The 23,955-nt window shown below is 40.4% G+C and overlaps 1 protein-coding gene across 2 annotated transcripts; it reads left to right on the forward strand.

Annotated features, from left to right (window-relative positions):
- Positions 1-8,828: 8,828 nt before the first annotated feature.
- LOC311283091 (uncharacterized protein) lies at positions 8,829-15,609 on the forward strand. Of its 2 annotated transcripts, XM_084397271.1 has the most exons (4): positions 8,829-8,966; positions 9,950-10,089; positions 10,847-12,036; positions 12,835-15,609. In XM_084397271.1, the coding sequence occupies exons 2-4, from the start codon at positions 10,032-10,034 to the stop codon at positions 14,647-14,649; spliced, it is 3,063 nt and encodes a 1,020-aa protein (XP_084253397.1). In that variant the 5' UTR covers positions 8,829-8,966; positions 9,950-10,031; the 3' UTR covers positions 14,650-15,609. The 2 variants fall into 2 exon arrangements, with proteins under 2 accessions (XP_084253397.1, XP_084253398.1); XM_084397272.1 differs by lacking the exon at positions 8,829-8,966 and having other exon boundaries at positions 9,947-10,089; positions 12,835-15,603.
- Positions 15,610-23,955: the final 8,346 nt, after the last annotated feature.

Genomic DNA, 23,955 nt, shown 5'->3' on the forward strand with positions numbered 1-23,955 from the left:
CAGATGCTGCATCACAGATGTTAATCAAAAACTGATTGCTACTGCAACAAAAAATGGCAGTCTCTATTATGTGAACTGTAGAGAAAGTGATCACTTGCATGTAACAGAAAATGTGAATTTGCATAAAGATACTAAGGAACAAACCTGGAATCGACGTTATGCTCATCTTGGTGTACAAAATCTGAAGAAGCTGTGTAATGAGTGTCTAGCTGATGGCTTTGACTTTGATGTATCAAAAGACATAGACTTTTGTGATTCATGTGCTGAAGGAAAGCATCATCGCAGCATGTTCAAAAGCAGTGATCGCAAAAGAGCTGTTGAACCACTTGGCTTAGTGCACAGTGATGTATGTGGGAAAATGAATGCAAAATCCTTGAGTGGAGCTGAATATTTTCTGACATTCATTGATGAGAATACTCACTATGTATGGGTGTATGTTCTGAAGCGGAAAAAAATAAGTTTTTCAGAAGTTCCTATGGAAGGCTATGACAGAAAAATCTACTGGAAGACAACTGAAAGTCTTACGCACAGATAATGGAGGAGAATATACCTCGTCTGAGTTTCAAAACTTCCTGAAAAAAGAAGGAGTTCGATATGAGCTCACAGTACCAAAGACTCCTGAGCAAAATGGAGTAGCTGAACGAATGAACGAAACACTGACGGAGGCAGTGAGATCAATGTTAGCGGATGCAAAGCTACCTCAGAAGTTCTGGGCGGAAGCACTGTCAACAGCTGTGTATCTGAGAAACAGAAGCCCAACAAAATCAGTGAAAGGGATGACTCCTTTTGAAGCCTGGACAGGTGAGAAACCAAAGGTTGATCATTTACGTGTATTCGGATGTACTGTATGTGCTCACATACCCAAAGATGAACGGAAGAAACTAGATCCCAAAGCAAAGAAATGAATCCTTCTGGGCTATGGAACAGAAACGAAAGGATATCGGCTCTATGATACAAAACTCGCAAAGGTGTTCTACAGTCGAGACGTGCTATTCAATGAGTCTGATCATGAAATTGAGAAGGAGCCTGCTGAAAATGAGGAAGACACTGTGAAACGTTATGTGGAATTTGACTGCCAAGAATCTTACAGTGAGGGCTCAGCAGAAGAAGAGATTCAAAGATCAACAAGAGTGAGAAAACCACCTGACTATTACGGAGAGTGGGCAACACTTACTAATTATCAAACAGCGAACTATTAGTCGCCAGTGGCGAGTTTGTGGATAAAGTTGATTCCGGATAGGTAAGTCTGAATGGAGGATGCCCTGATATTTTGGAAGGAATGGGCATGAGTGACAAAGTTGCAGATGGACCAAACATTCATTAGAGGAAATGAAAGTTGGTAGAAGGAGTGGTAAGCCTTAAAACAGTTCCAACCAGTCAAGTAAGCAGAGAGGGTACTCGGAGCAAGGCCGTTGAGGATAGCTTCTCATGAAGCGTATGAAAGGTCTTCCAGCTGTGGATTTAGTTGAAGATGGTGGCTGAAAACGGTGGGATTGGCGTGGGATGGATGTCTGCCTCTGGAGCCAAGATTCTGAACTTCTGAAAAGAAAAACGAGACAATGAGTCAGCTATGCTATTGTGGTATCCTGGAACGTGTGCTGCTCGGATGATAAACTGGCGTTGCGCCGATATTAGTGTCAGTCTGCGGACTAATTGCATAATAGCCGAAGAACGGGATCTGCCTTTATTTATGATTTCAACTACTGCTGAGTTGTCTGAGTGGATGAGTATGGAATGTTTGGACCATTCATGCCCCCAAAGAATGGCTGCTATGATGACAGATGGGGAAGTCGTCAAGGAGGTGGAGGACGTAGGGAAGTCTGTGGTTATTGATGAGAATCCAACATAAAGCCTCCGAGAGGGAGTCAAAGATTTTGGGGCTGCTTCTGCAGCCGAAAGTGAGGCGCACTGAAAAATAATAAGCTCCTTTCCAGAATATTCCAAAGAAATGCCAGAATTCTGGGTGAATGGGCATGACTTTGAAAGCACTGGTGATGTCTGCTTTTGAGAGCCATGCTCCATGGCCTGCCTTGTGGATGAGAGTGATGGCTTGATCGATAGAAGCGTATTTCATGGAGAAGTCTGGGGCTGGAATGATGCTATTGATGCTGGGGATGTGTGTGCCATGGGGGGAGGACAGGTCGATGATTAATCTCTTCTTCCCAGAGTATTTCCTGGTGGCAATTCCGATGGGACTGATGCGAAAGAGAGAAAATGGAGGTTCTTTAAATGGGCCTATCATGAATCCTTCTTGGACTTCTTTAGCTATTAATGTGTCAACTATGTCTGGTTCGGAGAGAGCGGACTGGAGGTTATGGGAGAGATGAGAAGTGTCTGGGATTATCTCTATGCCTGGAAGGAAGCCGTTTTTTAATCCATTGATAAGGAAATCTACAAACTCCCTGTCGGGGTGGTCTAGCAATGCAGTGGCTAATGCTTTTACCTTGACTGGTGTGCCGAGATACTTTAATAGTCAGTCGGGTACAGCAGTTGGGTTGTGGGGGCAAGAGGCTCTTGAATGAGCGCCTCCACAGAAGGAGCAGGTGTGTAGGAATCTGCAGTTGGAAAGAGAGCAGCCGAGATCGTTGAAGTTGTTGCATACCATTCTGCCTCCTTGGTAGAGGATCGGTCGTCCTCTTTTGTCAATGCCTTTGGGAAGTGGAGCATTGGCTGTGGGGTGTATGTTGAGGGGTTTTGGAATTAGAGGAGGAGATGGGGATGCTGTGGATAATCTATTGAATACGGATGTTTTGCGTGAGGATGAGGGTTGAGATCGAGAGGGTGTGATGATGCATGCTGAGGCTGGATGTGATGGTGCCCCGCATATTTTGCAAGCCATTGAAGTGCGTGCTGCGAAGATCCGACAGTAGAGTTCTGCATCAAGAGTGCCCCAATATGTCCCCTGATTCAAGGGGTGGGGGAGGGAGGGGAAAAGGGATAGATTAGTTGGATAAAAGGAAGGAATAGGAGGGGGTTGAAAAGGTCCGCTGAGAGGTAGAAGTCCTGGGTTTGCTGCGTTAGGGACTTGATTTGGGTTAGTTTGTAAGGAAGAATCAGAAAAAACGGGAGCCATGTGGCTGTTAACGCCGGAAGGAAGGGTAGAGTAAGGGATGATGGGATGAAGGGATGAATGTGAATGAGGATTTGGAGCTGTTTGTGAGTGTAAGTATGCGAAGAAAGATGTCATGAAATTGGATAATTCTGAGGTAGAAGGGGTGGATGTTGAAGATGGTAGTACTTGGTCTCCACTAGGTGGCGCAGATACTGCTGGCTGAGGCCGTTGTGGAGGCAGTGTGGTGACGTCGTGAGTGACGATGAGAGGATCGCGTGTGAATGCCGGAAGAGTTGGAGGCTCGGAATTTAAAGTTGAAGAGTTAGTGGATGCTGTGTAAAGCTGGAATAATCTTGATTTATTGTCAGATCGGCTGAAGTGGATACCTTTATCCTTAAGAGCTCACTGAAGGCGAGCCACAGTCCAATTCTTAATGTTGGTCTCAGGTCTGGGAGACGTAGCGTAAGTGCGCTGAGAATGGTTGCGGTTTGATAAATGATGACACTGTTGACGAGGAGAGCGATCGCGCTGGCTTTCGTGCCTGTGGCAATCGTTGATGCTGTGGCGATCGTTGATTTGTAGTTCTCGTTTGCGAAGGAGAGTGATCTTGAACTCGAGTCAGGGTTGGAGCAATCTTCGATGATGAACTATGATGTGAATGCCCGCGGGGCTGAGGAATTTCCACAGCAGAACGCAGCCGGTGTGAATTTTGGCTGCTTAGGGATTGTTGTGAAGACCTTCTTTGTGACGGAGGAGCGATTTCGAATAAATCGTCTTCGGAATCGGAGGGGTTGATCTGCAGCTCGGGATCCATGTCGAGAAACTGAGACGAACGGTGCAGTGAAGGTGGGTTCAGTGTATTTATACATACGGGAAACGAGCTGATTAGTTGAGGCGTGGCCTTGCTCCCGAACCTCAGTTAACTTAACTACATTAAAATGTAATTTTGTGGCAATAAACTTGGAAATAATTGGTCGTTTTTATCCTATTGTTTACTATATTTATGCCAGAGTTGTTGTGGGTTTCTGATTTGTAGTGTGTTAAGACATTTGAAATAACTGAAATCATTTGGCGAAGTGATATGGAACTGTAATGCGGTCAAAACCTGCCTGAAACTACTTTAGAACATTCCATAGAACATTGGTCAACCAATCAGAATCAAGCATTTGTTGTATAACTCTTAATTGTGATGCGATCTGGGAAAACCCACCACATGGTGAAATTTTACCTATTACAGGTTTTGATATAATATGGATGCTGGTATCAAGCCCTTTCCAAATCTGTTTTTATTTTTATCATAGCTTGTTGGTAGCAGAAGTTATGTTTATCTGAAGTCGGCCGATCGCTATGATTTTCTGGAACGGAATTTTGAGAAAAACAGGTTTAAATAACTGTCACCGTTGAGACGCGTCCATCTCGCGATTGTTATGAAACTGCGTGACGTTATAGTTTAAACAGGATTGGCGCGAAATGCGCACTATACACATTCACTGTACATGTATGTGGTTTATTTTAAAGGTAAACTATCTTTGTAGTGTTACGAGACGGACAGGTGTATGGGATATACGGCGATTGTTTTGTTTTTTTCACCTCTGCCGGGCGTTAATGGTCGCATAGAATGCATTAGAGAAAGAGAGTATTTTCAGCTTGACACTATAAATCGCTGTTTTTCTGCACTAAACAAGGGAATTTTGCCAAGATATTTTCAGAGATAAGAGAAAAGATGTTATAGAATAATAATTTAATGGAAAAAAAAAATTGACAAAAAAACTGACATTCAAACTATTTTGGAATTTACTGAAAACGGCCCAGCGTGACAGAACAGTTGTGCCTTAACATCATACACCCGATGTGAGCTTTTGGATATTGGTTTGCGAATTTCTGAAAGTTTTATGGACAACCTTCGACTCCTTCCTGAGATCGCCAGAACACCCGAGGCTATGCACTCTGCCCGGCCGGGCGGAAGTGCTCGCAGGCGGCGTTGAGATCGTAAACAAAGGCGGGGGAAGCGCGGAGGACTAAGAGCTAAGCTAAAGCTAACACCACACCGGCTCTCTTTACCCAGCATTTTCCTTGCCAATGTACGGTCGCTATTGAACAAAATGGAGGAGATCCGACTCAACATCACATACAGCAAGAGACTTTTGAACTGTAATGTCCTAATTTTCACGGAAACATGGTTGAAACAGCGGAATACCGGACAACGCTATTGAGCTAGCGGGACGCCATACATTCCGGGCGGATAGAACATTAGATGGCTCCGGTAAGACCAAAGGTGGTGGATTGTGCATTTACATTAACAAAGCTTGGTGCACAAACTCTGCTATTGTTGGGAGACATTGTTCAGCTAACCTTGAGTTTCTCATGGTTAAATGTAGACCGTTTTATCTACCACGGGAGTTCACTTCCACTATTATAACTGCAGCCTATATTCCCCCAGATGCTGATGCCAAGCTTGCTATGAAAGAACTTCACGCAGCCATCAGTAAACAACAGAACGTTCACCCGGAAGCTGCGTTTATTGTTGCGCATGATTTTTATCATTCAAACTTAAAGTCAGTGCTACCGAAATTTCACCAGCATGTTTCCTGTCACACCAGAGGAAACAAAACCTTAGACCATGTTTACACAAACATGGCTGGAGCTTATGTCGCGACACCCCTCCCCCACCTGGGACAGTCAGATCACCTTTCTTTGTTCCTTACCCCCAAATATGCACCTCTCATCAATCGCGTGAAGCCATCAGTGAAGACCATCAAGGTGTGGCCTACGGGGGCAGATTTCTCACTCCAGGAAAGGTTTCTACACACAGACTGGAGTATGTTTGCTTCTCAAGCCACCAGTGGCTCTCACACGGACATTGACTGCTACACCTCCTCTGTACTGGATTATATTAATACCACCATTGACAGTGTTACAACCCAGAAGCAGATCACCACATACCCAAATCAGAAGCCATGGATGAACAGGGAAGTGCGACTCCTATTGAAGACACGCAATACTGCCTTCAGATCACGAGATGCACAAGCCTATAGCACATCCAGAGCAAATCTGAAAAGGGGCATCAAAGAGGCCAAGCACTGCTACAAGCTTAAGATAGAGGGACACTTTTCCAACGCTGACCCTCGACGCATGTGGCAGGGCATTCAGGCCATCAGTGACTACAAACCCACTCACTCCACCCCCGCAGCCACTGATGTCAACTTCCTGAACGAGCTAAATTACTTTTATGCTCGTTTTGAAAGAGACAACAGAGAAACTGCCACCAAGCTCAAATCCTCAGCTGACCACCCGCCTATCACACTCTCCTCCACAGATGTCTGCAATGCACTGAGCAGGATCAGCGCGCACAAGGCTGCTGGACCAGACAACATCCCTGGACGCGTACTCAGGGCATGTGCGGAGCAGCTCGCTGGGGTTTTTACAGACATTTTCAACCTGTCACTTGCCCAAGCAGCTGTACCAACATGCTTTAAATGCACTTCCATTGTGCCAGTGCCAAAACACTCCAGCCCGAAGTGCCTTAACGACTACCGCCCTGTAGCACTCACACCCATCGTAATGAAGTGCTTTGAGCGGCTGGTCCTGGCACACCTAAAAGACTCTCTACCACCCACATTGGACTCACACCAGTTTGCCTACCGTAGCAATAGGAGCACAGAGGATGCAGTCTCCATGGCACTGCACTCTGTGCTCACACATCTGGACAATAAGAACACTTATGCACCACAGGGCTGTGTGCTAAGCCCGTTTCTCTACTCCCTCTTCACCTCCGACTGCAAGCCTGTGTACGGATCTAATTCCATCGTCAAGTTTGCAGACGACACTACGGTGATTGGTCTCATCAGCAACAACGATGAGACTGCCTATAGGGAGGAGATCAAGCACCTGGCCACATGGTGCACTGAAAATAACCAGCTCCTCAACACCACCAAAACGAAGGAGCTCATCGTGGACTTCAGGAAAAAGTCAAGAGGCACACACGACACCATCCACATCAATGGAATGGCTGTTGAGCGTGTCTCCAGTTTCAAGTTCCTGGGGATCCACATCTCGGCGGACATGACCTGGACAACCAACACCTCCTGCCTGGTAAAGAAGGCTCACCAGCGCCTTTTCTTCCTGAGAACACTGAGGAAGAATCAGCTTTCCTCGACTATCCTGGTGAACTAGAAATAGATCATTAGAAATAGATCATTCTTTCTTGAGAAATGGTTTAATAAAAACATCATTTTTATTGCAGATCTATTCATCTCTAATGGTGATTTGTTATTCTATGAGAGTTTTTTGAATATCTACCAATATCCTGTTCCGTTTAAATAATTTAACTCTGTTATAAAGGCTATTCCAAGTGGTTTAACATGTCTGATGAAAGCTTCCCTTACCTATGAGGCATATTCTAAACAATTATCTTTGTTATGTTTGGATGGTGTTTCGCTTTTAAGTAAAGACTGCAATAATACATTTATTCGTCAACTCTCTCAATCTAGGAATCTATGTACTCCAAAAGGAAAATTCTTTTGGAACTCTATAATAGATACAATTCAGTGGAAGAAAACATGGTTACTACCATTTAAATATTGTATACCCAATAACATGAGAGAAGTGCATTTTAAAATTTTGCATATATACCCTTGTAACGCACTTTTGTCCAAATACTGTGATTTAGCGGAGGTATGCACCTTCTGTAATAATGAAGACATCTGTCATTTGTTTTTTCTTGTAATGTTTCTTCAATTTTCTGGAATGATTTAAGCTCTTATTGTTTTTCTAAAGTTAATATGATCAGTAATCTATGCATAAAGGATGTAATTTGTCTTTTTGAAAACCCAAACAAATCTTTAGAGTCTACTGTTAACTTCCTTATCCTTGTGGCAAAATTTTACTTTCACAAGCAAAGATTTCTTAAGAAAATTCCAACTTTTAATGATTTCCTTTGTGAAGTAAAATATTTAATCAAATCACTAAGAACAACTGATAATAGAAAATGTACGTCTTTTCTGAAAAAAATATGATGAGATCTTTCATGCACCATGATTTGTCTTTGCTGTTTTATGTTTATTATTATTTTTTTTAATATATTTTTTTCTTTCAGTTTTTTTTTTAATTTATTTCCTTTTTATGTCCTATGGTTGTGCAAAATTGCCTACATTTGTTTAATATATGTTTTTTTGGAAATGTTCTATATTTCTAAGAAATGTAGCCTATGTTTGCACTATTGTAAAACATTTATTGAATAAAAATAAATAAAAAAAATAAACTAATTGCAGTGATCTGTACATAAGGTTCCTCTTGCCACCCGTCTCTTAAAATAATCGTCCCGTATTTACAAGATGATGCGTCCCGAATCAAATCAATAAGGGACAGGATTTGTCCCGTATTTTTCATTAGGCCCACACATAGTTGAATATACAAACATAAGGATTTTGCAGTATGGATAAGATTAATAGCAAATATAAAAAATATCAATTTCACAATAAGTAGTAGAGAAGCTCATTGCATGATTGCATTTTAGCGTTTCTATAGTGACGGAGTTTTATGTAGGCCTACTTACATCATGCCATGATGTAGGCATAGGCTACTTAAAAAAAAAAAAAAAAAAAACACTGAATTTAACTTTAATATACAAACTAATCACAGCAGTCAGATCACGCAGTTGTCTCTCGAGTGATCATTTATATTTAACTTAATTCTTTTTTTTTTTTTTTTTTTTTTTTTTTTTTACTACAGACCAAAACACACCACCGCGCATGCGCGTCCAGTACGTGTCGGATCTGATCCAGCTACGTCATCGTGCTACAGACTGCATGCTACGATTTGGGATGTACTAGGCTACTACTAATTCTATTTTCGAAAACTATTTAGGACGGATAGTATGCGAATTGGGACGCATCGTTCCTCTCCTGTATTACAGGTGGGTAAATGTACAAAAAATACCTCAGAGCTAGAATTTAGCCATGCAGAAATGTGTTTTGGGATATGAGTGGACTGTTTAAGTGAAGTAATTTTCGTCTGTTTCTGATTTTGTTTGTAACGAGTTTGAAACGAGAGGGCAAAGTCCGGCAGAGTAACTGTCATTACGTTAGAGAGCAAGTCAGCTCAACACACACACTTTCCCACGTGCATATGCACACGAAGATATTTTATGAGCTTGCAATGTTAACGAGTATTGTTTAGCTCACTGTATGTTAACTCCCCACCATAACTCCCCACCATTAAAATTTTTTTTTTTGCTCAATGATTTTAGACAAGAATGGTTACAGTTTAAAATGAGATTTGAAGTTACACTTGGAGCACTTTATTAGTTGTGAGCATGATTTGCAGTACTGTATTGACGTGATACTGATAACCTACTGTGAATGAACGTTTCTAAGTATCCTAAAAATATCTGGTGAATATTACCATTGTCTTTACATTTCATTTTGATAAATAGTGTAAAATACAAGCACGAAGAGTGAATATGCATCTAAGTGAACATGCATTTGGTACTTAGAGATTTATTTTATAATGGATTTTGTATTGACATGGACACTGAAATTCGTTGTAATGTTAAAAAGACACTGAATAATTAATGTGTGAAACATAAAATTACTCTTAACAAATAGAGATGTATTTGCTGAAGGAAATTCTTAAATAAATTACTGCAGAGAGCTTGAACCTGACACACTGTCTCCTCGTTCCTCTCCTGTGTTACAGGAGTCAGTCTGTTCACCACCAGTATAAAACAAACTCAGATATATTTTTATTTTTTATTTTGGGCAAATATTATATATATATATGGCAGAGAAGCTCCTCCCACTAAAATTTACCATAATTGAAGCCCCTCCCATGGCAATTCATCATCAGTGAAGCTCCTCCCACAGTAATTCTCCAATAAATGCTGTAAATTCCCATCAGCTACAAGTGAAGACGAGCATCAGAGCATCAGGAAGAGCTGAAATCTGCAAAGACTGAGTTTATTAAAGAGGACAGTGAGACCATGAGTGATCCAGAACCCTGCAGAATGAAACACACTGAAGATCCTGAAGAACAAAGAGGTTGGTGTTTATTCTTCATTCATTCATGATGCTGAAGAACATTCATGTTAGAAACATTCAAGCACTTCATCACATTTAGATAAACAGTTACACTATGAAACGGTACAAAAGTTTCATTTTTGGTTTTCAAAAAATGGTCAGTAAAGCGAGATTTGAGAAATGTTCATATTTATTGTCAACATCAGGTCAAACTAAATATCATTTTAGCTTTTATTTAATTTAATTTATATCTGGTTCACAAGTTTTTTTTAAATCAACTAAGTAACAGGGTTGAGTGACACATGTAGGACACAGATAATTCTCAAAAATCTAAAATTTCATTTAAAACTAGTTAAAGCCGAGGTCAGTCTAGACTTTCAGTATATGACATTTCTACAGACACTGTCGTGATATGTCGCACTCTGCTGTGTATTTTTTTACAAAGATAAATTTAATGTATAAAAAATAATAATAAATACAAAATATATTAATAATAGACAATCTGCTCCACTGGACTGTAAAAAGCTTGTATTCTTGTAATTCAACTAAGAGGCCACAGTGTGATGTTTCTGTGGCAGCGGGAATTGAGTTCGCCAAACTCGAACTGGAACACAGGGGAACTCACTTTATTTAACTGTATTTAATTAATAAAATAAAAAAAGTAAAAAAAAAAAGCAAACCGGTAATATTTTATAGCAGTTGTCTACTTTAATGTTCTTTCACTTCATTTTTTTTCTCTTGTATTATTTTGATGAATAATATTTTTCTTTCACTTCAGACCTGATGGAAGAGAGCGAGGAGAGTGAAGAACTGAGTGAAGTGAAGGAGGAGAGTGAAGAACTGAGTGAAGTGAAGGAGGAGAGAGAAGAACTGAGTGAAGTGAAGGAGGAGAGTAAAGAACTGAGTGAAGTGAAGGAGGAGAGTGAAGAACTGAGTGAAGTGAAGAAGGAGAGTGAAGAACTGAGTGAAGTGAAGGAGGAGAGTGAAGAACTGAGTGAAGTGAAGGAGGAGAGTGAAGAACTGAGTGAAGTGGAGGAGGAACATCATATCAAACCTGGAGAAAAACCTTTGAGTCGCTCAAAGACTAAAAATACTTTTTTAAAGAAAAGAAGAGCCAAGAAATCTTTCACCTGCACTCAGTGTGGAAAGAGTTTCACAAGCAAAGATGGTCTTAAACGCCACATGAGGATCCACACCGGAGAGAAGCCGTTTACATGTGATCAATGTGGAAAGAGATTCTCAAGCAAACAAAGTCTTGAGATTCACATGAGGATCCACACTGGAGAAAAGCCATTCACATGTGATCAGTGCGGGATGAGCTTTACACAAAAAGAACATCTTAATCTTCACATGATGATCCACACTGGAGAAAAGCCTTACGCATGTGATCAATGCAGCAAAACATTTCTTAGAGCATCAGACCTGAAGTCACACCTGAGAGTTCATACGAAGGAGAAGCCGCATTTATGTTCTGTGTGTGGAAAGAGTTTTTCAGTGCTGTGCAATTTAAAAGCACACCAGAAAATCCACACTGGTGTGAGAGAGTACATGTGCTTTGAGTGTGAGAAGACTTTTACTACAGCGAACAGTTTAAAACGGCACCAGAGAACTCACACTGGAGAAAAACCTTACAAGTGTTCACACTGTGACATGAGATTCAATCATTTAATAAGTCTGAAAACACATGAGAGGATCCACACTGGAGAACAACCTTACAAGTGTTCACACTGTGACAAGATATTCAGTCGATCATCAAATCTGAAAACCCATGAGAGGATCCACACTGGAGAAAAGCCGCACACGTGTGATCAGTGTGGAACAAATTTCTATTTTAAAAGTCACCTGCAGCGACACATGAAGATCCATGCAGTGGAGAAACCGGATCACCATGATCCATGTGGAGAGAGGTTCCTTCAGTTATCTTCAGTGACTCACTCAAATGGAAAACAATCACAGTCTGAGATCACAGTAAGTAGTTCATCTTTATGTGCTGAGCATTAAAGTCTCTCCTGTGTAAGTTAGTTTCCTAACAGCCATGATGAGCAAAAGGACATCTTGGTGGTTGCTTGCTATCTGCTTCACTTTTTTTTTTTTTACATTATTATGAGATATTGAGTTGTAATTATAAGAAAGTATCTCATTATTACGTAAAATTATCTCATTATTATGACATGCTGATGGTCACCAGATTTACATTGTTTCATGACCAAACTAGTGACTTATAACACAAATCATCTTCATGACATTAAAACGCAGACTGTCGCAAATTCGCTTCAAACTCCTTCCATTCAGACTGCAGGCGAGATAGCGTGTGTATTCCCCCAATGCCTGTTTGTGCACATTCGATACATAGGAACCTTTTGCATGCACTGGTTTCTCGTAGGACCGTTTGGAGTGGGAACTACATCCGGTTCACGGAAGCTAATATTTTGGTTAGCAAAATCAAGGCCGCAAATATGGAAAAATTGCCCAAAATGAGGTAAGTTGTGCTAAGATAAAAATATGTACCAGCTTATTGATTGCTTCTATAGCTATGTTATTCAAATAGACTTCATGTGACAAATGTTTTATACGTACTTTGTAGATTTATGTTTATAGCGAATTCGCGACATTCGTCCATAGCGGCTCGATTCGGCTATAATGGCCACCTATAATAATGCTGTATTTAGATGGCTTTCAGCACTCACATGCTTTTTATTTAGCAGATTATTACAAAAATAGCATGTTAGGATATAAAATCAATTCCTGTCGTTTGTTTTAACACAGAACATAATGAATGCAACAACGTTCTATGGGAAGCGACCAGGCGGACTTAAAATCAGGATTCCATCATTTGAAAGTGACGACAGCTGTCTCAGTGACAGTGGGGATAGTGATGAAGACTACACTCCTACACCAGGTGATGAAAGCAGCGATGGTGAGAGTACTGACAACAGCAACAATGATGAAGACTCCGGTGGAAATCGTGATGTACATCCTAGCACCAGTGCTACTGCTGCAAGAGGGAAATCAGCTACCACTACAAAAAGAAAAAGACAAAAGGTAGTATGGAAGACAGTGAAGCAAAATAAGTCTGCAAAAGACATTCCAATTTGGCAAGGTGCTCTTCCAGATGCTGATGCAATCAGATTGCCCATTCAGTACTTCAGAGACTTTTTTGATTCTGATCTTTTGGATACTATTGTGGAACAAAGCAATCTTTATTGCACACAACAAAATCCAAATGGTGCCCTCAAATTGGATCAGAATGAACTGGAGCAGTTTATTGGCACTGTAGTGTACATGAGTGTTTTCAATTTACCGAGGTCAAGAATGTACTGGTCCAGTGCATGTCGAATACCGCATGTTGCTGATGTGATGTCCCGAGACAGATGGGAAGAAATAAAATATTTCATTCATTTCAATGACAACATGGCACCCAACAACAGTGATAGACTTTTCAAAGTCAGGTCACTTATTGATTCACTCCTCCCCAAATTTCAGGCTCTCCCTCAAGACCAAATGTTGTTGATTGATGAACAAATTGTGCCATTCAAAGGAAAATCAAGTCTCAAGCAATATGTCCCCAATAAGCCATACAAATGGGGATACAAGATCTTTGTACTTTGTGACACAAAAGGCCTGGTGCATTCATTTGACATCTTTGCAGGGAAAATTGAGCCTGTACCAGGACTACCAGACATTGGGGCAAGTGGAAACATTGTGCTAAAGCTTACACAAGTTATCCATGGTGCTGTCAATCATCTGGTGTACTTTGACAAATGGTTTTCCTCCTTGGATTTGTTTGTTGCTCTTGCAAATAACGGGATACCAGCTCTTGGGACTGTACGGCAGTGTTGCCTGCGAGGGTGCAGTTTCAGTGCAGACACAGAAATGAAGAAGAAGGGAAGAGGCACACTTGAAGAGCAACAGGTTGTTGTTGACAATGTGGAAATAAGAGCAGTCAAATGGTTTGACAAGAGAGGGGTGATCGTTGCAAGCACTTTTGCCAGTGCACAGCCTGTTTCCAACATTGAAAGATGGGATAAAAATCTGAAACAGAAGGTGACTGTGGAATGCCCAAGCATCATCAGCCTGTACAACAAGTTCATGGGCGGCGTTGATGCTCTTGATGCACTGATTGCATATCACCGCATCCACGTAAGGTCAAAAAAGTACTACCATAGACTCTTTTTTCACTTTGTGGACATGGTCATTGTCAACAGCTGGTTGTTGTATCGGCGGGATTGTGAGTCACTGACAGTCCCAAGAAAGAAGCAGAAGGATTTGCTTGCTTTCAGAACATCTATTGCACAGGCACTCTGCATGCAAGGCAAGGATCTGTCAAAGAAGAAGAGGGGGCGGCCTTCATTGGATGTTGAAAGGGAGTTTGAGAAGAAGAAACATCGAGGTCCAGCTACGGTTATGCCGACACAGGAAGTCCGTTTGGATGCTGTGGGTCACTGGCCAACGGTTGAAAGTGAGCGACAACGCTGCAAACTCCCACATTGCAAGGGCCAGACTGTAATCAAATGTGCAAAGTGCACCGTTCACCTGTGCCTCAACAAAAACAAGGACTGTTTTCGTGAATTCCACAAGTAAGACTGTCTCATGCAAAGACACTTCAAGTGACATGGTCACTTGGTCCACATGACCCAGTTTCACATGACAGTTGAAAAGTTCAGTAATTGTTTGTATCCTGAGAAGTTTGAAATCTAAAAGCAGGCCAGTAAAGTTTGTCAAACACACCACACACACACCACACCAGTGGTGGAAAGTAACTAATTACAAATACTTTCGTTACAGTACTTGAATAGATTTTTAGATTTTTCTACTTTCTTGAGTATAATTAAAATGTGGTACTTTTACTTTTACTTGAGTAGAATTAAAATAAAGTATTCAACTTCGCTACATTTATTGTTCACCAAAAGTACAGAGTACTTTGAAAAAGGTGCCTACAGAGCAACAGAGCGAGCTTACATTTCTCAAACACTTTTCAAACGACTGCGTGCGGTGGAGGCTGAGCCCTCAGTCCTGCGCTTCAGCCAATAACAGACAGTTCTGACTCGGGTGCAAAACCAATCAAAACTTCCAGTTCAGCTGGGGGGCGGGGCATTCAAACCGCGCTTTGACATTCAATCACTGGCGCTCGTGTTTAGAATCCGTATTGCTAACGTTTCAATATTTTATTGAAAATAAGTGTGAGCTATGCTCATATTCTGATTTTAAAATGTAATTGTGGCAACTCCTGAATGGTCATCCCATTGATATTACCAGAGCATTGAGCAGTTGAAGTAAATAAAAAACTCGGCTCATAACATGGACACCGTTATTGCTTGGATGGAGCAAGAACAATGTAAGTGTCTTGAAAACATTAACACAGTTCAACTGAAAGGTAAAGCTCGCCCTCTTTAACAATACAGTTAAACTAAATGTACGAAGCAAACTTTGTACAAAGCTGAAAAACCCTCAACAACAGTGAAATAAGATCGCATGATTTGTCTGTCAATCAGATGCATGTAAAAGCAATAGTAGGCTCCCAGCACATTTTCGGTAAAACGCAAAAAAAAAAAAAAAAGCATTTAATTTAACGTTAACCATACCCCACTTAATTATTATTATTTTTTTTACTGGCACTTTTTTATTCATACTACATCTCTCTTTTTTATCGGACCTTTCACTTAAACCTTCTTTGCTTTCAATTATGAAATTATTCAAATAAAAACATTCAAATGATCTTACCTGGACTTACTTTTAAACATTTTCTCTTGACAACAGGGAAAGCTAGTAGTATGTTTGCTTAGCATACCGTCAAAACTACAATTTATGAGTTTAATATCATGTTTCATGTTTTGCTTCAAAAATCAAAATGACTTGAAATTACTTCTGTGGTTTCATGTGTGAGAATATATTATTTTATTAAATTATATAATACAGGCTATGTTGATTAGCATTGCATTAAAGGGATAGTTCACTTTGAAATTAATTTTTGATATGTTTTAGCTTACCTCAAGGGCATCCAAGATGTAGGTGTCTTTGTTTCCACAGTAGTTTCAATTTTGATATTTTTAGGTCAAACCGTTCTTGTCTGTCAGTCATATAATGCAGGTCTATGGTCACTGTCTCAAAACACAAGCACAGAGTCCAAATTAAAACAATTCCCCACGTCCAAATGAAACAATTCCCCATCATAAGTACACATTGATGGCCTAAGACACGAAACGAGCGGTTTGTGTGAGAAAACTAACAGTATTTATATCTTTGTTATCTCTTGAAAACAGCACACGTCCAAATGATCTGACGGCGCGGGCGGGTATAGATATATACATAGATGTCGCCTTGGCTATGGTTTCGTTCCAATGAACTGCAGTAGCGAAGGCGACTGCTAGTGTATACATCTATACCCGCCAGCGAAACGACGGCGCGGGCGGGTATAGATATATACACTAGATGTCGCTTGGCTACGGTTTCGTTCCAATGAACTGCAGTAGCCAAGGCGACATCTATGTATATATCTATACCCGCCCGCGCCGTCAGATCATTTGGACGTGTGCTGTTTTCAAGAGATAACAACGATATAAATACTGTTCGTTTTCTCACACAAACCGCTCGTTTCGTGTCTTAGGCCATCAATGTGTACTTATGATGGGGAATTGTTTCATTTGGACGATGGGGAATTGTTTTAATTTGGACTCTGTGCTTGTGTTTTGAGCCAGTGACCATCGACATGCATTATATGACTGACAGACAAGAACGGTTTGACCTAAAAATATCAAAATTGAAACTAATGCGGAAACAAAGACACCTACATCTTGGATGCCCTTGAGGTAAGCTAAAACATATCAAAAATTAATTTCAAAGTGAACTATCCCTTTAATGGGTTAGTTCACCCAAAAATGAAAATTAGCCCATGATTTACTCACACATAATTAATATAAATGTCCTGGCTCCTCCAAGTTTTATGAAGGCAGTGAATGGCTGGAAAAAATTTAAAACCCAAAAAAGTGCATCCATTCATGATTAAAAAAAAAATACTCCACATTGCTCCAGTGGGTTAATAAAGGCCTTCGGAAGCGAAGCCATGGGTTTTTGAAAAATACCCACATTTATAACTTTATAATCTAAAATAACTAGCTTCTGCCAGACGATCGTACGCATACTCAGCAAATTGACTTGCGCCACAAGAGTAACCTGTGACACATGTATGATGTAGAATGTAGGAGTATCGTAAGCTTAGATGCCTCTCGTGGTTTAAACAAATAGGGCTGTGCAACAAACTGAAGCTCCTCTTCTATAATATATATACGTTGTGCGTTGAGTCAGGGGTTAGTCTTCCACCGTAAATCGATGCGTATGGTCGGTCGTCTGGCTGAAGCTAGTTATTTTAGATTATAAAGTTATAAATATGGGTATTTTCCTTACACAAACACATGGCTTCACTTCAGAAGGCCTTTATTAACCCCCTGGAGTAAAAGTGGAGCACTTTTATCATGGATGGGTGCACTTTTTTGGGCTTCAAATTTTCTCTAGCCATTCACTGCCATTATAAAGCTTGGAAGAGCCAGGACATTTTTTAATATAACTCTGATTGTATTCATCTGAAAGAAGAATGTCATTTACACCTAGGATGGCTTGAGGGTGAATAAATCAGGGGCTAATTTTCCTTTTTTGGTGAACTATCCCTTTAAAGACATACATCATTCTTATGAAAATACCTAAGATATCGCTATCATGTGTTTGTCTTTATGTTTCTTCAGTCAAATTTGCATTCTCTATATTTGCATATTATTATATCCATATTGGCATTTCCTGAAACGTCATAAGTGAATCACTTTTATGAATCTCACTTGTGGACTTTCTGCGCGAGGTATGAATCAGTGTGTACTGGGCTTCCAGTATGAATGAAACAGAATTGACATGAGTGTTTAGCGCTCCATATCGCTATCATCTCTCCATTTTGGGTAAAAATAGAAAAATAATACTAAAGTACTTTGTAACGTAGTTACTTTAGTTTTTAAGCAAACTACTTATTTACTCTTACTTGAGTCATATTATTGTTCAGTACTTCTACTTGTACTCAAGTAAATTATTACTTAAAGGCACAATATGTTTTTTTTCTTTAAAAATAGCAAAAATCACTATATCTATGTTATGTATATTTTTTAGTTGTGTACTTACATTATCCCAACTGGTTCCAACAACTTTCAAACCAGGAGAAATTTTAATTTAATTTGAAGACATGGCACGTTTCTTTATTTCCATTTGGTCGCAGTCAATGGCGTCATATCCGCGTTGTCCCTGGTTTCCGCTCATACTGCCATGGCAACCAGAGCTATGAGCAGAGCCGTCTGATAGTAACCAAAGCGACAGACGCAGACAACTGTGTAGTTCGCAATGTCTATTTGCACGCTGTTGTTGTTTCGTTCAAACATTATGGACCATGGCAAGCAGACATTGGATAAAAAAGGATAACTAAAAGGAGAATCAATATCAGCGCGGCATTTTCGAGATGCCGAGAGCTCCCATAGACAGTATATAAGCGAGAGCTCCACGTCCGAGACTTCGACTGCTTCTACATGTACTTATTAAACAGGTGAGCACATTAACATAAAACTAATAAATTTTATATAGTTCAACAATGCTAAAATGTTCTAATATGATCTGTATGTTATTCTAATGTTGTTCTAGTAGTTTACTGCTAGTCTCATACAGACAAACTAACACATCAATTTCAACACATTGAAATGCAGTTTAGTGTGCTAGTGTAACAAGTGAAACAGCGCTGCATTACCTCACAAGTTTAATTTGTCTAATAAACTGACCTGCGAGTAGTAATTCTGCACTTGCGTGTAGAATGAAATGTCCATATTCCTTTTATATCCGCGGGACTCGCGTCGCGTGTGGAGCTGATAGCTGTCTCTTAGCAATCCCGAACTGCTTCATATCACAGTCATGATAAAAGCATCGATGTATTCAGTCATCCATAAACAGCCATAAACATTATTAGATCGGTCGGCTTGACGTTGACGACAAGATCCAGAGTTCTTAGCAAATGTTGCGTCATCAAACTACGCCTTTGTTATTGTAAAGAGGTTAGCGACACCTAGTGGCGAAAAATTCCATACTGTCCGTTTAAGTTGCAATACTTTTACTTAAGTACAATTATTTAGTACTATTTCCACCACTGCACCACACACACCAAACACACCACACATACCACACACACCAAACATACCACACACACCAAACACACCAAACATACCACACACACCAAACACACCACACACACCAAACACACCAAACACACCACACACACCAAACATACCACACACACCAAACACACCACACACACTAAAAACACCACACACACCAAACACACCACACATACCACACATACCGCACAAACACACCACACACACCACACATACTACACACACCAAACATACCGCACACACACACACACCACACACACCAAACACACCACACACACCAAACACACCACACATACCGCCAGGGCTGGAGTGGGGCCACTTTTCAGCCCGGGAGTTTCAGGCCCAAGACCGGCCCACTTTTTCCATGGTGGAATTCCAAATTAGCAGGAATTTTTTTTAAATTGGATAAATGAAGCAACAGTTCAGCTCGTACTATTGTGTAGTTTGTATTAATACCATGGGTAAACAAATAATGTAAAGGTTAAATAATAATTCACTTAGACTTTATAAGAAGCAAAATTTGAGACTTTATTTCACACAATTCTGACTTTATTTTTCGCAATTCTGACTTTATAACACATTTTGGGAATTTATATCACATTCTGACTCTATATCTTGCAGTTCTGACTTTATATGCAATTGACCGTTCGCAAAGACCCGCCCCCCCCTTAGTTACTGTCGCTATGTCCGACAAGGTACGCTGTTCACCATGTTCTCATGCGGTGAAAAATACATCGCGGAGCAGAGAGGAGACTGACAACACGCTGACAGACCAGGTTACTTTTCGGTTACGTTTGATATTAAACATATTAAACAAAGACTTACCTTTCAAATGTGGTCATTTTTTAAAATAAATTTAAACAATAAATACCGTTTGTTGCTCTTTAATGTGCCGTGACAGATTGCTGTAGCATCAGTTAAAGCTTCTCGTGAACCGATCATCTCTTCCTTCTAGTTAATTTATAGCCTCAAATAAACATGAACAAACATAAGAAGGAATGTTGTTTTAACCACGGAAAGGCGTCAGTACACTCCGTTTTTCAAGTTCAAATTCTCCCATGTTAATCTACTAACTCTCCTGACTGCTTTGTCGGACAAAATGGCGGATGGCAAAGAATGATTGGTCAGATCACCTGTCAATCAAGCTCCCTGCGAAGGGTCAATTGCGACATTATTTCACACAATTCTGACTTTATAACACACAATTGCGACTTTAGGCTATATCACGCAATTCTGACTTTATAACACGCAATTGCGACTTTAGGCTATATCACGCAATTCTGACTTTATAACACGCAATTGCAACTTTATTTCAGGCAATTCTGACTTTATATCTCGCAATTCTGACTTTATAACACACAATTGCGACTTTAGGCTATATCACGCAATTCTGACTTTATAACACGCAATTGCAACTTTATTTCAGGCAATTCTGACTTTATATCTCGCAATTCTGACTTTATAACACACAATTGCGACTTTATTTCACGCAATTCTGACTTTATATCTCGCAATTCTGAGAAATAAAGTCAGAATTGCGAGATGTAAATTCGCAATTTTGTGAGATAAAAAGTCGCAATTATCTTTTAAAATGTTTTATTCTGTGGCGGAAACCACACATACTCCATCCTCCCTGACGCGTACCGTTACGGCCGGCCCAGCTATCAGTATGCGCCGGCGGTGCCGCGGTAGCCTACCTGAGAAAACGTTTTGGAAAAGACGGGCTATGGACCCAACCAACTCTATAGGAGGGGAGAGGAGAACTCCCTCACATGGTACAACCCAGAGCCATAGAGAGAAAGAGTTGCGACACTCCCATAGACCTCCGTTGTAAAAAATGGCGGCGCTTTTAACCGCCTACTTCCGGGATATGAAGATCGGATTAGTTCCAAACACTGTCATTTGGTCGTTGGACACCATTCACTTACATTGCTGCGCGTCGAGTTGTTCCAGAGGTAAATTGCTGAAATATCTACCTCTTTTGAATTGTCAACTGTCTATATTGTATCAGAGGCCCTTTGCGATGCTTATACTGGTCTTCATTTTTATATGCACGGCGTAATTATTTATATTTTATGTTGGTTATTTCAACCAATTTTCAAGCACTGCCTGCTAGCTAGCGCGACTTCGTCAGCTGTGACAGTAAGAGCTCGGTAATGAATCGCTGCCACCTTTATAGCGACTTAATTTTAATCTTAATCTTAATTTAATTTTTTGGGATATACTAACTTTTCATTATGTTTTGTTGTCTTGAGTGAAGCAGCTTGTGTGAACAATGCTGGATATCTAGGATTGTTATGACCATCACCAGTCCTGTCTGTTTCATGGATCACCTGCCCCTGGTTTTTGTTTTTCTTGTTCACACACACTCAAACTCATTTTTTTGTTGTCTGTCATTGTTTAATAAAACATAATTTATTTGAAAACCTTCATTTGTATCAGCCATGCTTAATTGATGTCTCAACTCTCAATAGCTGTAACAGAAGTTACAAGTGTTTTGTTAGTGAATTGCTTAAGTTACTTGGATTGAGTTACAGCTACCCTTACTCTTAGCCTACTCTGTACACTAACCCAGAGCCATAGAGGAAAATCTTCACTCTGCACTTACCTATAGACCCAAACATAAAAGTGTAAATTTGTTTTTAATCTGTTATAGTTTTGATAATATGTATATGACTTAATCTTAAAATTATATTCTTAGTCTTAACATGATCATGTTTCACGTTGTGGTCCTGGGGGTGGCCACTTTCATCAGAAGAAGTGAGCTATAGCTTCTAAGCGAATTCTGAACGGACCGCCACCGCAGACCTCTTTGCGTGATCAAAGGTAGGCTAATGGCTGAATCGGAATTTATAAGCAAAATCATGGGAATCAATAGCCTAATACAGCCCAGTTGTGCTAAAATAAATATCATGAGACGTCCATCATCTGATGAATGATATGGAAAAGTTAAGTTAGAGCTGCTAAAGCCAGTGCTACTACCCATGCGAACATGAACACTAAGCTTTTCCCTCCAAAAATATAGCCTAAAACTTATCTCCAAATGCAAAACTGACATTAACAAAATGCAATAATGCAATAACAGCTGAAAAAGTACTTGGGTGTGTGTTTTATTTTATATTTACCGTTCAATAATACAATCGCTGCTGTCTGTCCCATAGAAGAACATGACAGCCAGCGTATGTTTTGGAACTATTGGGGCTTACATGAACCACGTGACAGCCATAGTGGCGACATCAAAGAGTGTCGCAACTCTTTCTCTCTATGGCTCTGGTACAACCCATGCAGAGTGTCAGAGTGCGCTGCGGTGTCAGAATGCGGAACGTGTGTAGCATAATGTAACTAATGTGACATTGAAATGTGAAAAAATAAATAAATAATAATTTCCTTGACCGGCCCAAAAGTAAAGCGGCCCACCGGGAAATCTCCCGATTCTCCCGATTACCCACTCCGGGCCTGCATACCGCACACACACACACACACACACACACACACCACACACACCAAACACACCACACACACCACACATACCACACACACCACACATACCACACACACCAAACACACCACACACACAGCCTATAGCCTACAGCCTACTTCCCCAATAAGGTGCAAGATTGGTCTTTCATATCACTGTATTAGTCCATTAAGCTACATTAAGCGTTTTGTCCTGAGACGGAAGGGGAATCCTTGAGTATGAGGTATTGAGGGAAACTGATTATAATCCTGTTCATGGTAGAGAAAGCTGATGACATGTAGGTGTGGCATTCAAAACAAGAACAGACAAAACACTGACTACGCCACCCTGGGTATTTAACCCAGGGAATGATTTTACTCCCTTATTGCAATGATATTAATACAATTAAGGACACACAGGTACACGTACAATACAGCCAAAGACGATGTTCAATTTTGAATAAACACCTTTATTTCAATAATTTAACAATCATCTCTCGGGGAAGAGAAAAATAAAGAAAAACAAAAAAAACACAAGAATTAATTTATAATTTCTGAGACTTACCAATGGAGGAGAAAGGAGTCAAAGGCAGTTAGAAATCCCAGGGAAAATCCCCCAGTAAACACACAGCCACACCACAGTGAACACAAAAGAAAACAAGAAAATCAATAGCACTACCATCCAGACACCAACACCACCATCGGCTCTCAGTCACTAAAATAAAAAGAGAACAAGACACGCACACACACACTCCATTAAAGGAGTCATCACCTGTAATTTTCACTTTTCCACGAGAATCAATGTATGTTATGATTGCCTAACTATTGTACACTGGCCGGGAAGCCGATATTTAAAAGTGAAGCGTTTGTTTACCCCTGGGTTCGTAAACCAGCCCACGTGAACGCGCACTCAAATATGAGATTTTAATTTCTTCCCCGACTTGACGTCAAGACGGGGCAGGATATACCATATATGGACACCGCTGCAGGAAGCCCGCCCTGCCCCTCTCCCCCTCATATTCAGTCGAGAAAGATGCAGAAACGTAGTGCACACGTGAGTTGCTCTGTGGTTGACTGCCAGAATCAACATGTAAATGTGTTTTCTCTACCAAGAACGGACCAAACTATCAGGGACCAGTGGATTAAATTCATTTTTAATGACGCTGTTCTTACAACCCTTTCAACGGGCTTAACGTTAACATTAGGTGTCTGCTCTAAACATTTTACACAGGGATCATTC

The sequence above is a fragment of the Rutilus rutilus genome (assembly GCF_951802725.1).
Source record: "Rutilus rutilus genome assembly, chromosome: 1".
Classification (NCBI taxonomy): Eukaryota; Metazoa; Chordata; class Actinopteri; order Cypriniformes; family Leuciscidae; genus Rutilus; species Rutilus rutilus.

Bases quoted from the DNA above. Each gene is read 5' to 3' on its own strand.
- LOC311283091 (XM_084397271.1), top strand. From the start codon at position 10,032: ATGAGTGATCCAGAACCCTGCAGAATGAAACACACTGAAGATCCTGAA. The intron at 10,090-10,846 runs GTTGGTGTTTAT...CTTTCACTTCAG, and splicing joins AGATCCTGAAGAACAAAGAG to ACCTGATGGAAGAGAGCGAG. The intron at 12,037-12,834 runs GTAAGTAGTTCA...GTTTTAACACAG, and splicing joins AATCACAGTCTGAGATCACA to AACATAATGAATGCAACAAC.